The 15,909-nt window shown below is 54.6% G+C and overlaps 3 protein-coding genes across 3 annotated transcripts; all 3 read right to left on the bottom strand.

Moving 5' to 3' along the window:
• Positions 1 to 4,696: 4,696 nt before the first annotated feature.
• PV07_08654 (uncharacterized protein) lies at positions 4,697 to 5,524 on the bottom strand (the record flags this gene model as incomplete). Its single annotated transcript, XM_016395848.1, has 1 exon — positions 4,697 to 5,524. The coding sequence occupies one exon, from the start codon at positions 5,522 to 5,524 to the stop codon at positions 4,697 to 4,699; it is 828 nt and encodes a 275-aa protein (XP_016245704.1).
• A 4,892-nt stretch (positions 5,525 to 10,416) lies between these two features.
• Positions 10,417 to 12,011, bottom strand: PV07_08655 (uncharacterized protein; the record flags this gene model as incomplete). The annotated part of the gene is made up of 5 exons (XM_016395849.1): positions 10,417 to 10,862; positions 10,993 to 11,009; positions 11,061 to 11,328; positions 11,403 to 11,774; positions 11,945 to 12,011. 5 exons carry the CDS (start codon positions 12,009 to 12,011, stop codon positions 10,417 to 10,419), a joined length of 1,170 nt encoding a protein of 389 aa, XP_016245705.1.
• A 707-nt stretch (positions 12,012 to 12,718) lies between these two features.
• On the bottom strand, positions 12,719 to 14,113 carry PV07_08656 (uncharacterized protein; the record flags this gene model as incomplete). The annotated part of the gene is made up of 5 exons (XM_016395850.1): positions 12,719 to 12,896; positions 12,953 to 13,105; positions 13,324 to 13,417; positions 13,512 to 13,694; positions 13,747 to 14,113. 5 exons carry the CDS (start codon positions 14,111 to 14,113, stop codon positions 12,719 to 12,721), a joined length of 975 nt encoding a protein of 324 aa, XP_016245706.1.
• Positions 14,114 to 15,909: the final 1,796 nt, after the last annotated feature.

Consider the following 15,909-nt stretch of genomic DNA (forward strand, 5'->3'; position numbering starts at 1 on the left):
TCATGTTTCGCAAAAGCGAGCAAGCGAGCGAGCGACCATGGTGAACAAGACCAACAAAACAGAAAATGGCATGGCGCAGTGGGTGAGTGAGCGAGTCTGCGCCGAGAAAAAAGTTCAAGTTCTGCGAGTGCCGACTGAGTGCTGGGACTGGGCGCTAGGCGCTGGGCGCTGGGCGCCAGAGTGTCGAGAACAAAGGTCAAATTCTGGGCATGCCTGAGTGCCTGTCGAGTGAAAAAAGTTGAAATTCTGGAAGTGTTTTCCGGTGTGTGCAGTGCCGAGTGCCCTTCTTGCCGCTGAGCGCCCAAAGTTCAAATCCCCCGATCTTGGTGGCCCTGGCGGAATTCTTCTCTTCTCCGTAGATTGGCATAACGAGCTCGGCCCGTTCCCCTCGACCGTTCACCCATATTTTATCTTCTTCGAGTTGTTCAGTTTCCGTGGAGAACCTCACCCACCGACGGCTGAGTGTGCTGGGACCGCATGCTGGGCCAGAGGCCAGTGGGCGGAGATCATGGCTGATATGTTCACCCCGATGGTGCACCCCAACATTTGCTCCGACGTTGTGCACCCCGACATTGTACCCCGTCTTTTTTAACCCCGACATTATGTGTGCCCCGTATGTGAACTCTGATCGTGTGAACTGAGATTTCCGCCTGTAGACAAAGGAAAGGGGTGGTGTTGGTGTCTGACCCAAGGAAGTGTTATTATCTTTTTGTTTTTCACAATCTCGCGTCCTTGAGACTTCGCTCAATGGCCTTCTTGCGCGGCGTATCAGGCATCAACGAGTTCCGCTTCTTCAAGATGTATGCAGTGCCGTCTCTGTCGTAGAGACCGAATTGCCACCGTCTTCAGTTGTGTCAGGGTAATATAGCTATTACCGGAGGCGGGGGCGGCATTTCTTTGTTCTTCTTTTCTTTCCTTTCCTCCTGCTTTTGTTTTTGGCTGGAGGGACCGTAGGCAGAGCAGAGTCCTGCCGGATTTGATCGTTGCAGATTCGCTGCGACTGAGCGGACTGTACGGCAGGGGATAAGGAGGAAGGGTAAAGGGTCAAAGTCGAGAATGCTCCTGTGACTGCACTAGGGCACTGGCGGTCCTCGAGCTCACGGCGGACGTTGAAATGGATGGCAAAGGTCAGGGTCGGCGACAGAGACAGGAGCCGAGACAAATGATATCATACACTCTCTTGAAAATCCGAGCAGGATGTTCTCCGGTTCTTCCAGGAGTGGCCGTCATTGGAGTCTGGGAATCCCGCCGGTGGTAGGTAGGCGTGGCGGGGGGTGAGGAAACAGAATTGTGCTGATGGATAGGAGAAACCTCTTTCCGCTGCCACTGCTGCTGGTGCCAACGCTGCCAACCAGGCCAGGACTGCCTCAGCCAGGACTCCAAGAGACAGGACAGAGGATGAAGCTGCCAACCAGGCCTGAACTGCCGTAATGATTGCAGGTGTGTAAGATTGGAGATTTCGCAAGGGGGTTTGCAGCAAGGGGTGTGTAAGTATGTATACATGCACCACGGGTGGGAGCGTGGGTGCAAACGACGCCAGCCCAAGTTTTGCTTTCCCTGATGAAAGTTCAAGGGCGCAGGCACGTAATCCCGTTAGTCAGACTACCAGGACATGCGGCGGGTAGGTGGTAGGTGAGTGGCACAATCTCGCTTGAACTATATCTCGTCCATCTATCAATGTACTTGTTCATCAGATTCTTCCTTTGCAGACGGGAAGCATTGGACAGCTCTCCCTAACCGTGGTATTGAATGGCTCACGGATTGGGCCCCGGCGACCTGTCAACCAACCTGAGTGGCTGTGGGACTGCCCGTGGCCACTTGCCTTTCGCGAGGGGGGGGGGTTGGGGGGGTTTGGCCGTATGCACCTGCACACTTGCTCTCTCACTCTTTTGCTCTCTCACTCTCTTGCTCTCTTACTCTCGTGTCGCTCGTCACTTTCAGCTCCACGGCTACGCATGAACGGTCTCTCCAATGTTTCAGAAGAAGCTGAAGCTAGGCCAGCCAGCCTCAGAACCAACCCTTTTGCCCCCCTTTCGGCCAGCCCCATCTCCTTGTCCGTGCCGACGATGCCGCATTGGATACTTGGTGGCTTCAATGCTGGTCGCTGGTCGCCCATTGGTGCCACTGCCACTTCAGCCCTGCCGCCTGGGTGACAGAAAAGAGAAAACAAAAGATCAGGTTCGTCTTCTGTTCCCTTCCTTGCAAGTGGTTAGGCACTCGTTGATGGCTACATGAAGGCCTTGGACGAAAATCTACGACGAGGCGAGGCGAACGAGGTCATCATTCTGTCTATCCATCCATCCATCCATCCGTCCATGACTCACCAAGGCGAGCGAGCGAGTGAGCGACGCCGGCCCGACCACAGCCCATCCCGAAATTGACTCCAATCGATCTCTCTCTCTCTCTCTCTCGGCCCAGCCAATCATCAATACACACCATATCTGCAATCTACAATCCGTCCTACGGCACCCAGATGGAAATGACAAAAGGAGGAAGGCAGATTACGTCGATGCAGACCGGTTGGGGGGTTCGGCGATGAGAATCGAGAGGTTTTGACACCGTCGGTAACTCACTCCCCACCTGAATCTGCCCCGGATCCAAACCCGTCAAGCAGTAGGTTCTTACCCGGCGACCACGATTGCCAGTGAAGGGCACCCGCCACCCCCCTGGACGACGACGCTATTGCCTCTCCGACAGCTCAGGCCAACCCTTACTTCGTCCATCAAGGTCCTCCTACCGACATCGCCGAGACGTCCTTGCTGCTCTCCTCCACGCCGGTGATAGCGTTGCGGACCTGGCTTATCGTTGGTTGGAAGCAAGCACCTCAACAACGCATCCAACGTGCCTTGTTGAGTCGCAGGATTGCGTGCCTGATGCCGACCATCTCCAGTGGATGATAGAGGGCATGGCCGTGGATGCTTGCCCCGGGTCAAGCGAGAGGCATGGCGGATACTGGGACAGCAAACGGTAAATGGCGTTGGTGCTACTGGCTGGGACAACAACCCACCTCCCAGCTCTGCACAGATCGAGCCGGCTACTCGAGTCCCACAACTTTTGGGGAAAAAGAGGCTGCATCCACCAAAGCCCGCCGAGGAGATTCTCTCTGGACGAGAAATCATCAACGGACGAGTCTGGGCCAGTGGCTTGAGCCGGCTATGTGGGCGGCCCTACCGTAACGATCTGGTTGCCATCCTGATCCACGTCGGGGACCACGGAGACGTGGGTGCCAACGCTGCCAGCTTCGGCCAAAGGACCCCAAGAGACAAGACGCCGAGATCCAGCAGGACAGGGGAGGCGCCAGCCAGACCAGGACGATAGCATGTGGCGAGATGCCGTTACACAAGGCACGGCTTTCGGTCGCAACTCCATGCAGCTCGCCGTGGCCATCATCAAGACGGCCACCCACGAAGGGGACCCGGTCCTGGTTGCCACTCCAGGCAATGTCGAGACGCGACAAGCCAAGATGGAATCCTTCAGAGAGGTCGTCGCCAATCAGGTCCTGGTGAAACCTGGCGATGAAGACGCAGAGACAACTGAAGATGCTTCTGTCAATGGCACCGACGGCCACCGCCTTCGCAGGATGTTGAGATTCAAAAGTTCAAGTTGGATTAGCCACGCCGACGCCTCCGGAAATCATCTCCGACAACGACGCCCCGCGCCCAAGTCCACGGAGTTCATTTCCGGCAACGCCGCAACGCCAGCACGCAAGGATGCCATCACGTTGGCTGCACGACATGCAGGCTGCACGATACACGATACACGAGCAAGACGGACGAGATGCTGCAGCAAGGCAGTGAGGGTGTCAGGTCAAGTCAGTGAGCGCCGTCCAGAGGGCAGAGGGCACTCGCAGGCACCCCTGGAATTTCAACTTGGGGCACCCAGTCTCAGCCTCGGTCTCGGTCTCAGTCTCAGTCTCAGTCTCAGCTCTCAGGCACTCTGCAGCCACACGCCCAGGATTGGAAATTTTGTTCTGGACGCCCAGCACCCATCAGCCATCACATCGGCAGCAACACATGCGAGATGTAAATACACGAGATGCAAATACACGAGATGCTGCAACAAGGCAGCGAGGGTGTGGACTTGGGTTGTGTGCCACTTTTTCCCCAAACGCCAAAAAGTTGGTCGACCACACACGCCCACACACTCGAGGAGCACGAAAAGTGGTGTTGGGGACGAAATGTCAAACAGTTGCACAAGGCCAAAAGCTGGGCCAAAAAGTTGCACAAAAAAAAGTGGTGTGTGGACAAAAAGTCCAAGAGTTGCACAAGTCCAAAAGCCCAAAAGTTACAAAAGTCCAAAAGGTTAGCCGATGAAACACACTCGCGCGCAGTCCAGGGCAGTCGGCGCAGACCAAAAGGCACCTGACTGACACTCATTTCCGGACCCCCCGTCTCAGCAGCGCCCTCAAGGCTCAGAACAAAGAGCAAAGGACACTCGCCGACCCTCCAACTGTTCCCTGGCGCCCAGCACCCAGTCCCAGCTCTCAGTCGGCACTCGCAGAACTTGACCTTTGCCCCTGGCCGCCATTTCCCGGCACCCCGCCCATAATTTCCAATCGACCTCCAAGCAGATGTCTCCGCACATCCAGTCCCTTGCGAATTGTGGTCATTTCCACCACCCCACCGCCAAATCCGGAAAACCACAGACATCCATGACAGATACTTGCGAGCTGCTCTGCGGTTCAACGCAAAGGCCTTCAAGATTCGTCGCCGACGACCCCTGCACGTGTCCCTGCTCGTGTCCCTGCACGATTCCCTGCAGGGTTCCCTGCAAGTTTCTTTGCATCCATGCTTTCTATAAGCCACTCGCGGCACCTCTCGACGGCTTGGGATCGAAGGCAGGCCTTTAAATCCTGTCGGAATTTGTCCCAATCGAAGGATGTCTTTTGAGGCTGGTCGGGAAAGAGAAAGTCGGCGAGTTCAAGTTGAGGAGATGCGTCGGTTGGAGGAATCAGAAACATTCGTCCTCCTCCTTGTTCTCGTCTCATTGGTTCCTTCCCTTGAGGGTCAAGAGTCCAAACCTCCAGAAAGACTTCCGAGATCTCTCCCACCCACTGATATCCTTTGTGCGTCACTGGGCCATATTCTCCGTCAAGAGAGAAATCTCCTTCGGTAATCTGACTCACAACCCGAGGTATCTCCAGTTTGTCACAGAGATCCAAGTCGACAGCCAGTGGGCATCGATATTTGGGGCTTTCTGTGACGTTGATCAGAACCACCATTGAACATGTGGGATGACCGACAAGCCAAAGTCGAGCGTCTGCTTGAAGATCGGGATATGTTTGAGATACACCAACCTCAAGAGTCCATTTGAGGTCATTGCGAGTATCGTCTTGATTTCTCATGAGAAGTCCCATATCTGGCGTTTTGACTGAATGCTGATACTCTTTGTCCCCCCCCCGCTTCTTCAGATTTGTATAAATCTTGACTCTGTCCTTGCGAGATGGGGAATAGGTTTGATTGAAGAGAAGAATCAAGTGTTCATGAAGAAAGCCGACAATCATTTCGTGGATAATGGAAGCCATGGTGGAGATTTTGAGAGTTGATGTCGCGGAATTGTATGAAATTCGAGGCCACCTGCAACAATAGTCAGCAAAGAACGTCCAAAGAAAGAGAAGGAGAAGAAGAGACTTCAAGTTCTCGTCGTCAAGATTGAACTCCTCCTCCAACTGCCACCACTCAGGCTGAGATATTCTGCAGATAAAGACCTCCTCGCGGTCGGAGTCTCTCACTGGCAATTGTTTGTTGAGGATGTGCTGCAGAAAGGAGCGAGCTTCTTCAATTCCAGGTGAAGGGTGTTGTGAAACTGCTGCTGAGGTTTGTTAATGACGGAAATCGAAGAGAGTGGAAAGATATTCTGACCATGTCGCTGAGATATAGGCGAGCCCGCCCTGCTGCCACTGCCACGGCCACTGCCTCTGCCTCTGCCTTGTGAATCCATATTTGGAGACGGTCGAACACAGCTGGAAGATATGGTGAACTCAAGTCTCGCCTTCCGACAAGGGAGAAGGTCCAAGATGGTGCGGTCAAGCTCCGCTGGTCAACAAGAGACAAGAGACAAGTCTTATCCTGGAACGAGAAACAGATGAGAGAGAGAGACAGCAGATGACAAGTCTCACCCACGGATGAGAGAGAGAGAGATGAGAGAGAGACAAGAGACCAAACGGGGGGCTCAGAGATGGGGTGAAAAGGGCAAGACGACAAACGACAAAGGACAAAGGACAAAGGGACGCGCGCAGTGAGCTTCTTAAAGCTCTGGTTGCAGCTTTGAGGGGTCCGAGCACGTGTCGGAATGTTTCATTCCTGGTCATCTCCCGGGTGATCTTCCTGGGTAACACTCAAGCCTGGACCGCAGCGTGGCAAGATGACATTCCCGCGCAACCCTTTGCCGTGCGCACCAAGGTTGCCCCAGAGACGTTCGGTGTCTTGTTGAGACATCTGTGATGGGGAGGGGGAGTGAGGAGTGAGCGGGCATGGACGAGCCCGGGGCCGAAGTTGAGCCGGACGCGAGGCCTGAGGTGATATGGGACTGGAGAGAGGGAAGCGGGTGCCGAGATTCCGACGAGGAAACCGAATTGCTCTGACGGACGGGAGAAACCTGAGAATCACAGACCAGAGGCTGTCAAGCCTTCTGTTACGAACCGACCATATGGGAGGCTAAGGGAGAAGACAAGGAGGAAGGTTAACCGAGGGAAACATGCCGGACGCCAGCGTCTTGGCAACATGTTGGCAAGACCAGGCGGGGCAACAGAGCAGCATGCCTAAACAGGCTCAGGAACATGTTGACATGCTTGACATGTTCGACAGAGCAACATGACAAACATGTTTCCAAGTGGTATATAGCCGCACTCAGTTACATAGTTCTCCTCGTAGTCAATAACAGTTACACAGAATCGAGTTCCTCACGATCATCTGCTATACGTATAGGTCTGCATACTATACACTTGGTTTCCAGTCTCAGCTACATCGCCCCACCCCTACTATATCACCAAGTAAACCACCTCGGGTTTGCCTGTGGACACCTCACGTGTCATATAGCAGCTCGTAACACCTTCGTCCAGTCGACCGCCCACCCAGATGCCTGACATTTTTCGCTTGGATTCCTTGGGAAACTCTCGCCCCTGGAAGTTGATATGATGGAATGCACGATGGGCTCACGCAATGCCATCCGATAGAGACGCCATTTTTCTCCATCGGTGCTGGAAGCTCCCCACAACTGCGACACAGGCGTCTGGTTTCCAGACCAAGATCCGTGGCTTGAGACGCTTGTGGTCAACACACCGACACGGTCCTTGTCCACTGCATCTCTCGTGTCCATGATCTTGGCCTGGCCCATCAGGCAGAAGCAGCCGTTTCTCTGGACCATTTCCAGGCGGTGGGTGAACACCATCTTCCGAAGAGACGTGTATCTGAAGAAGCTTCATCCAAGCTACCCAAGAAGAGAAGCTATCATGTTCTAGGAGTTGGGTAGAGCAGAGTAGAGTGAGCAGGAAGAGGATGCCAACGCTGCCAACCAGGCCAGGACTGCACTGAACGGTGAGCGAGTGTGACGATGGAACATGGACGTGGAGATGGGGGTGGTGTTGCCGCCGCATTGATTCGCGAGACAATTTCGCGAGTATGATACGCAAAGATGTGCTAACGAGCTGCAGATACGCGAGATGCAAAACTCCCCACTGCATGTCTTGACCAACCAACCTGAGTGGGTGTCGAAATGCCGTGGCCACTTGGCCTTTGTCAGGGGGAAGGGGGGAGGGGGCCCTTGGCCGTTTGCATCCGTTGTGCTCACTTGCCCACTTACACACTTACCCTCTCAATCTCTCAATCTCTCACTCTCTCACTCTCTTATACACCTGCACACCTACACACCCATAGCAGTCTCTTGCCCTTTTGCTCCCTTACTCTCTTACTCTCTTCCTCTCCACTCACGGATCCCAGTCAGTCATTTTCTCTCGTCTCGCTCGTCCTTTTCAGCTCCACGGCTACGCACAACAGCCTCTCCAACGTGTCAGCAGAAGCTGAGGGAACCAACCCTCCTGCCCTCCTTTCGGCCGGCCTCACCTCCTTGTCCGTGCCGACGATGCTACGTCGGATGCTTGGTGGCTCAATGCTGCCGCCGGTCGGTGCCACTTCAGCCCTGCCTGGGTGACAGAAAGAGAAAGGATTGGGTTCGTCTTCTACTTCCCTTGCCAATACTCGAAGACCGAGACGTTTGACGCCATCAAGAACATCGATCGGTACAACCCAGACTAGACTGTGAGAACGATTGACATCACCTTCAACCAGTGGTCATCATTGTGTCTGATGACTCTGACCGGACAAGATCTGAAGACAGAATGCATCCTCGAGATGAACCAGCAGGGGGCTCATTGGAGAAGTCAAGGAAGTTCAAAACAAAGCACAGCACAGCACAGTCAGTTAGTGAGTGCCCTGGCCTGCATTGACTGCACTGAACTCCCTCGGTCCAATGACTGACTGACAAAGACGCAGACTCTCACAGACATCCAGCGTCCAATCCAAACTACACCTTTCTTTATCCATACGACTGTTTGGCACCGCCGTGGGCCTTTCTTTGTCTTGGGGCGACGTTCACACAACCTCAGTTGCACATACGGGGCACACATAATGTCGGGGCTAAAAAAGACGGGGTAAACAATGTCGGAGCAAATGTTGGGGTGCACCATCGGGGTGAACATATCAGCCATGATCTCTGCCCTCTGGCCCAGCATGGGGTCCCAGCACACTCAGCCGTCGGTGGGTGAGGTTCTCCACGGAAACTGAACAACTCAAAGAGGATAAAATATGGGTGAACGGTCGAGGGGAACAGGCCGAGCTCGTTGTGCTAAACTACGGAGAAGAATTCCCCCAGGGCCACCAAGATCGGGGGATTTGAACTTTGGGCGCTCGGCGGCAAGAAGGGCACTCGGCACTGCACACACCGGAAAACACTTCTAGAATTTCAACTTTTTTCACTCGACAGGCACTTAGGCATGCCCAGAATTTGACCTTTGTTCTCGACACTCTGGCACCCAGCACCACGTACGCCGGAAACCACTTCCGGAATTCCAACTGTTCCCTGGCGCCCAGCGCCCAGCAATGCACCACGGGGTGCAAACGGCTCAAGCCAAGTTTTCCCCTGACGAAAGTTCAGGTCAAGTGGAGAGGCCACGCCTACGCCCACGCCCACGGAATTCCGACAAGCACGCAAACAAGTTAGTGCAAGACACGAGCGAGTGGGTGGGTGGATGAGTGCGATGCTGAGACTGCGCTGGAGCAACTATGCTAGACTGCGGTGGACTGGCTGCGATGGACTACTTGACAGCGTTGCGGTGCTGTGCGATACCTTTGGGCAGAAAGGATGCACCTCAGGTGGATGGTGTCTGGTGGATTCATCTATACGAAAAGGAGACCGAGCGAAGCCTGCGCCAGAGACTGCCAGCGAATATTTCTGTACTCTACGACTTGGTCGCCGAGCAGAACAATATTCCCCAGTGGTTGCGATAGGGCACAGTGTGAGTGTGCTCTGTATGCCGCAGCCACGGCTCTCAGAGAGACAAATCCTTTCGATCATGTTATTATTGAGGGCGCTGGGTGGATGAATACATCCTACATACTGGAGCAGAGTGATTGGCCATAAGAAACCGATGCCGCTGGGGCAGCTGTAGTTCCAGAACGTGAACCTGGATAGCATTCGACGTAATTTGCCCAGATCCCTTCCAAGCTGTCCATGTCTTGCCGCGAAGCCGAAGAATACCGCTCTTGTTGAACCTCTTAATTGAATGGAATGGAATGGAAGTTTATGCAATTCTCTTTTTGTTGTCATGTACAGTGCAATGCCTCTTAAGCAAACAAAAAGGTTTAACCTGACGCCCATTCACCACCCAAGATGTGCCAGGTCTGAAAAACCAGCTGAAAGAAAGCTCCCTCTGCAAAGGCCGCCTTTCTATGCCATTTCAATCGTTAATTTGTCCGGGTTAATGGCCGACAAAAGAATTTCAAACTCATTAGAGGGCCATGTTGTCTAACTTGTTTCTGTCCACCCTTCCATATGCACCCATGTATACACCCATGCCCCGCTGCAGAGTGCAGAGTGCAGAGTACTGAATGCCGAAGACCGCCTCGATTCCGCTTGGTCGCGCTTTGCTTGTCGAGCACCAAACCATCCCTGAGCACAGTCATAGCACTTTCATATGCCCACACTGTAAACAAGGAACCGCCAGACTCAGATGGAGGTATTGCAGGCAATTTGGCCTCCTCCAGACGTCGACGTGGTGGAATCCCGGGTACACATGCATATGATATGGCCCGGGAGGTGTGTCCGCACGCTCAGATTGCGCCCACAGCGCCACAGCACCTTCGACCGCCAGGCTGAGGACGGGTATGAGGCAGAGAAGCCAGCAGCAAGCGATGATGACTCTCACAACCCCCCGAAGAATCTACCCGGACCCATGGCGGGAAGCGAGGCCGGCGTGGTGGAGAGGTAACCGCACCGACGGTGAGAGGTGGCAACCTCGAGGATGTTCTGGCCTCTGCTAGGGGCAGTGTCCCGCCCGTACCGGCCTTGCAGCTTAATTTCGGGCAGCTGGGTGGGCGGTCGACTGGACGACGGTTTGACAGCCTCTGGTCTGCGATTTCCGTGCAGCGAGACGCCTGGATTTGGAGCGCTCCTCGCAGTCTGGCTCTTCTTCACGCTGGGCTCCCCAGTCTCGATGTTCTCAAACGCACCGTCCCCAGAGGGGTTCGGCACTGATGTCGTTCCATCTCCAAATCGCTGGCAGGGGTCGATCTTCAATCCCGTGTGGCTCACGAAATGATCGACACGCCGGGTGCGTGGAAGCGACACACTCGATCTCGACAGGAGAGCTGTTGTTGGATTGAGCCGCCTGCTCCTCAGCGGCTGGACCGGACGAGACGGACGCGTCAGACGACACCTGCGATTGTCAGAGGATGTCGGTTGACAATATGCAGGACTGCCAATGCTAGGCTTGCTTACCTTCGCGTTCAATGTCCCTGACGTTAACTTTAGCCATAAGCGACGCATCTCAGTTGTTTCCATTATACCAGCTGTTCGTTTGAATGATGTAGACCTTGCTCTGCCTTTTGTCGCGCGCCTCTCTTTCCATTTCCACCTCTGCCACTAGCTTCTTAACGTGGTCCTGCTGTTGTGCGACCAGGTCAGAGATCCAGAGGTGCTCGTCGAAATGATTTTGAACTTGACGGATAGGGTCGCTTCGAGAACACCAGAACAGCAGGTCTTTGGCTTTTGCGTACTCCATCGCCCTCAAGATGGAGTACGTTAAGACCTGGTAAGGCACCCAATCCAGCATTCCTGCTCATCATGGCGACGTCGTCCTCGAGATCTTGCATCTTTCTCGCCAATTTCTTCTTCAAGATGGTATTCACCCGCAGACGCCAACCATGCCCGGACCTGAGTCTCAGGAACCTCTCTCCTCCAGCTCTCCGCACCCTCACCCTGATCTACCTCCATCCTCACCCGAAGTGCCGGACGCGGAAATGGCGGATGTTGCCCCTGCAGAACCCCAATCTCGTCCTCCAGATTTTCAATCTTTCTCGCCAACTTCTTCTTCCAGATGGCAACATCGTCCTCCAGATCTTGAATATTTCTCGCCAACTTCTTCTTCAAGATGGCATTCGTCGTCTGCTTAAGCAGCTCTCTCTGCTCCGCAATCTTGTCTCCGCAAACGCTGTTCTTTGGGTAGTATTCGATTTTCTTCATCGGTGAAGAAATGATGTTCGCAGTCGGCGTCTGGAGCCCTGTAGTGAGGGACGACTGAAGCTCAATGGGTGTGTAAGTGAGTCCTCCTCGGCGGCCGTCGTTGGCTGCCCCTTTTGACCGCCCGACCCGCGTTTGGCCACGCTCCCACTGACGCTCAGACCAGTTTTGCCCCAAGAAGGGATACACGGCCAAGCGATTGCAGGCTTACTGGGGAACTTGAGTTTCAGGGATGGGCGCTTTACCTTGTCAGGGGGTGGAAGAGGCGCGTCGGACATCTCGAATTCGGCCTCGTCGCTGTCGTCGTGGGCTACAGAGTAACTGTCGCAGGAAGGCGAGGTAGGTTCATTCTCCTCGTTGGAATTACAAGACGACAGGAGAATCGTCGAGGAAGTGCTGGACTTCGGGCTCTAGTTTGACAGTGACGGACTTGTGTCTGCCTTTCGTAAGGGATGGTTTGGGACGGCTCTTTCTGATGCCGGAAGATGGATGGGGTTTGAGGATGGATCTCGCCACCAGCTGGGCGTACGCTCCGACCGGTGTTTCATGTACCGACCGTCCTATCAATCAATCTTCGACCTTGGAACAAGCCCTGATCCGAGACCACTCGGCGCAGATGAGGTTGCAGAAGCTCCTGGCGTTCTCGATGTAGCTGCCGGACCTCGACAATCTGGCTGCAGAACTCTAGGTCTTCTAACAGATGGGATGGACGCGTTCGTCAATGGCTCAGATCCGCTGGATGGGGGTATAGCAGGTGGACGAGTGCCCCGCGAGCCCATGCCACAGGAAGGCGGTGGTGCTTGGATGGCTGGCGGCGCTGAAGGCTTGAAGGTTCCAGGTGCATGGGTGTTTGACTCGACATGATCGTGGATGGCTCCATGGGTGAGGACTGGCCGGTCAACTGGTCGAGGAATTGAATGCCGGATGGGATGTTGGAATGACTCGCACTGGGTGAGGATCATCAGAGGACTGGAGTGGAATAGCTTTAAGGTCCGTAGAGGGCGGTAATTTGCAATTCATCATCGGCTGCGGCGTCGAAGCTCCCAGCAATGATAACAAAGTCTGGGTCAAATTCATTGGCGATGGGCATGACGACGTTTTGGAACGCGTACATGTAATCACCGCCACCCATGCCTTTCGACGGCCAGGGGATGTTGACGTTTCTGTCGCAGACGTAAGTGTTTGCCACAATGGAGTGAGTGAAAGTTCGTGGGCTTACTTTCCCTCGCCAGCATCAATGCCACAGTGATCCATGTCGCCTTCGTTCCCTGAAGGATAGAAGGTTCCGTTCATATGGACATGCAAAGATATGTAGAGAACATTGGGGTCATCGTAGAATGCTTGTTGGCAGCCAGCGCCACCTCGAATCGGCCTGGTGAGATGTCAATGCTGATGGTATGCCGGAGACTCTTGCCAGGATGAATGACCTGTCGACCTCCGTCCTGCGGTACTTAGCTAAATAGTAGCCTTTGTCGCCGAATTGGTGGGAAAATGTATGAATAATTCCTTCAGTCCTGGCCTGCTCCACGAATGCGGTCGACCAGCTGCGGGGACATTGGTCGATTGAAGCTGCGCACCTGAAAGATCAACTTGTGCAGATCACGTCCACCGCCGGCGCTGTATAGATGCCACATCTCCGGCGTAACTCGAAATTCGTGGCCGCCTTTCTTCAGGTATCCGCGATCTGTAGCATCCAATAGAGCGTCCATCAAGCATCTGACCTCTGCACTGACTGCGCTGGACTGCCCTTGAGTATGTTTGACGTCCCAAACACTGACTTTTTGGCAACTTTTGTCCGAGGATTTGCGGGATGAAAGCGTAGCGCTCATATATGTGGAAGAGCTTGATACCGAACAACGCCACGACGAGCGAGATGACAGCCGCGATGATGGTGTCCACTATGACCGTCACAAAACCGTTGGCCGCAGCAGGATCCAGGGCCAGCGCAAACGGTTGCTGGGCTGTGGACCAGGATCTGCCGCACGGGTGCCCAGGCCAGCCCATTTAACCCACGTTGCGGTCTGGGTGCGGACAAGGTGCTGAGGCGTCCCTCCGCAAATCCTTCCTTGCTGATTTTGCATGGGACAACACGAGTCTTGCTATGGGCGGCCACAACCAGCCAAACCAAGGGTGATTTCATAAACCCTACTCGAGGAGCACTAAAAGTGGTGTTTGGGTCGACGGTTGGACTTTTGATCTTGATCGGCGTCGCCCAGATGTTGGTGTTTGACGGTGTATTGTTTCGGAAGTTCGATTGATCCAGCCTTTCTTCCGGAAGGACCGCGTAGACTCCAATTGCCCAGGTGTCTTTGGAGGACTCATAGGTAACGTCGTGGAAGAACCTTTGGGCGTCGAGGGCTCGTCCGAGAAAGTTGCACATTGTGGTAATCCCCCACTGCAAATACTGCCAACAACTTGTGGTTAAGGAGCGCCGCAATCGCTGTGCTGTGGATAGTATTCGATTTATTCATCGGCGAAGAAGTGACGTTCGCAGTCAGCGTCGTCCGGAGCCCTGTAGTGAGGGACGACCGAAGCTCAATGAGCGTGGAAGTCTTTCTGGGCTGTCGTCGGCCCGTCATTGTCTGCCCCTTTTGACCGCCCGATCCAAGTGGATGGATGTATGCCGACGTGCCTCGCGCCGAGCGACCAGCTATGCTGCGTGACGTTCAAGAAACGGCCTCGAGGCTGGGGCGAGGGCCCGGCCTTCGCATCATTATCGACACCACGGCCATCCTAGGCCAGGGCCACAACCTGCAACTGGGTAGTCCTCATGGAGCCGTCCCGACATGCAATGGCCGATGATGATCTCTGTCGCCGGCGGGTATATTGGCTCTGCGAAATCGCAACCATCACCCGCCTCGGAAGGGGTCTCGACAACAAACTGCGGTTGAATCACGCCATCATGGACCAAAACTCCAGTAATGGTGTCAATTTGCGCTTGGTGGATCCTGCACCTCGGGTTTGCCACGGCCGGGCACACATTTGGCTTGTCTGCTTTCACCTTGACATAAACGCCATTTCGCAGCCGCTGCCGGCGCGGTGTCTGTGCGACGGGAGGGTCATACATGTTCATGCTGGCCCGCTGGGAACGGCTTAACTGAGGAGAGGTGGTCATGCTCGTTTGCCGGTCCAGATGGGGTGGCGTCGTCGAGCTGGTGCGGCGTTGGAAGCCTGGATGCTGTCGTCGAGCACCGTTTGTTGCTTGACTGCCACCCTGCCTACTCTTTGATGCTCACATTGCCGGTCGAGGAGATGGAGCGGCGTCGTCGAGCTAGTGCGGCGTTGGAAGCCTGGATGCTGTCGTCAAACTGTTGCGGCATTGGAAGCTTGGTTACTGTCGTCAAGCTGGTGCGGCGTTGTAAGCCTGGTTGCTGTCGTCGAGCACCGTTTGTTGCTTGACTACCATCCTGCCCACCATCCTGCCCACTTCTGATGCTCACATTGTCGTTCTCCTCACATGATGGAATGAGCTCACTAGCAATGCTGCGGACGAGTACCGCAGAATCTGAATAAGGAAGCTCTCGAACCACATCGTAAGACCGTATTGGCCGAGAAGGAAACCTGGGTAGCTTTTGGCCCAAAGTATCGAACACCTGCGAGCTTCTCGCCATCGAGGCCGCAAGAGGTGGCGATAGTCGAAGTAACTTCTGAAGAGGCTCCAGAAGGCTGTGTCGGCGTTTATGGCAGGTTGATGCAAGCTCTAGGCGGAGACAACGGCCCCCATGGGAAACTGATTGTCGATTGCTGCCACTGCGACTGCGTGAACTGGGATTGTTTGACCTCAGATAGGTGCTGCGTCAAGGATCAACAAGTTTAGCGACTCCGCTGGCCTGACTGCGGTGGACTGACTGCGCTGGGCTGTGCTGGGCTTTGTTTTCTCTTGTTGACCATGTTCGCTTGCTCTTCCATCTTGCCCGCCACCCCTGGTGGATTCGCTGGTCCCCGCAGATTCGCAGCCGGAAGGTGCAGAACTAGGTAGGATGTATCCACGCCCGATCGTGCTGATGCCCGTGGCTCTTTGGGGATGTCCAAATCGTGCTTAGTAGGGTATTTCGAAGATGTGCCCAGAGGGACGTGATGTGGGTTCCAGCTCCGCTGGCCCGTCCGGTAGAAGAAGAACTATAGATTCTCGGGCTGGCACCTCACACTGAAGAGCATTGTGGAGGCAGACACGCA

The sequence above is a fragment of the Cladophialophora immunda genome (assembly GCF_000835495.1).
Source record: "Cladophialophora immunda strain CBS 83496 unplaced genomic scaffold supercont1.5, whole genome shotgun sequence".
In the NCBI taxonomy this organism is placed as follows: domain Eukaryota; kingdom Fungi; phylum Ascomycota; class Eurotiomycetes; order Chaetothyriales; family Herpotrichiellaceae; genus Cladophialophora; species Cladophialophora immunda.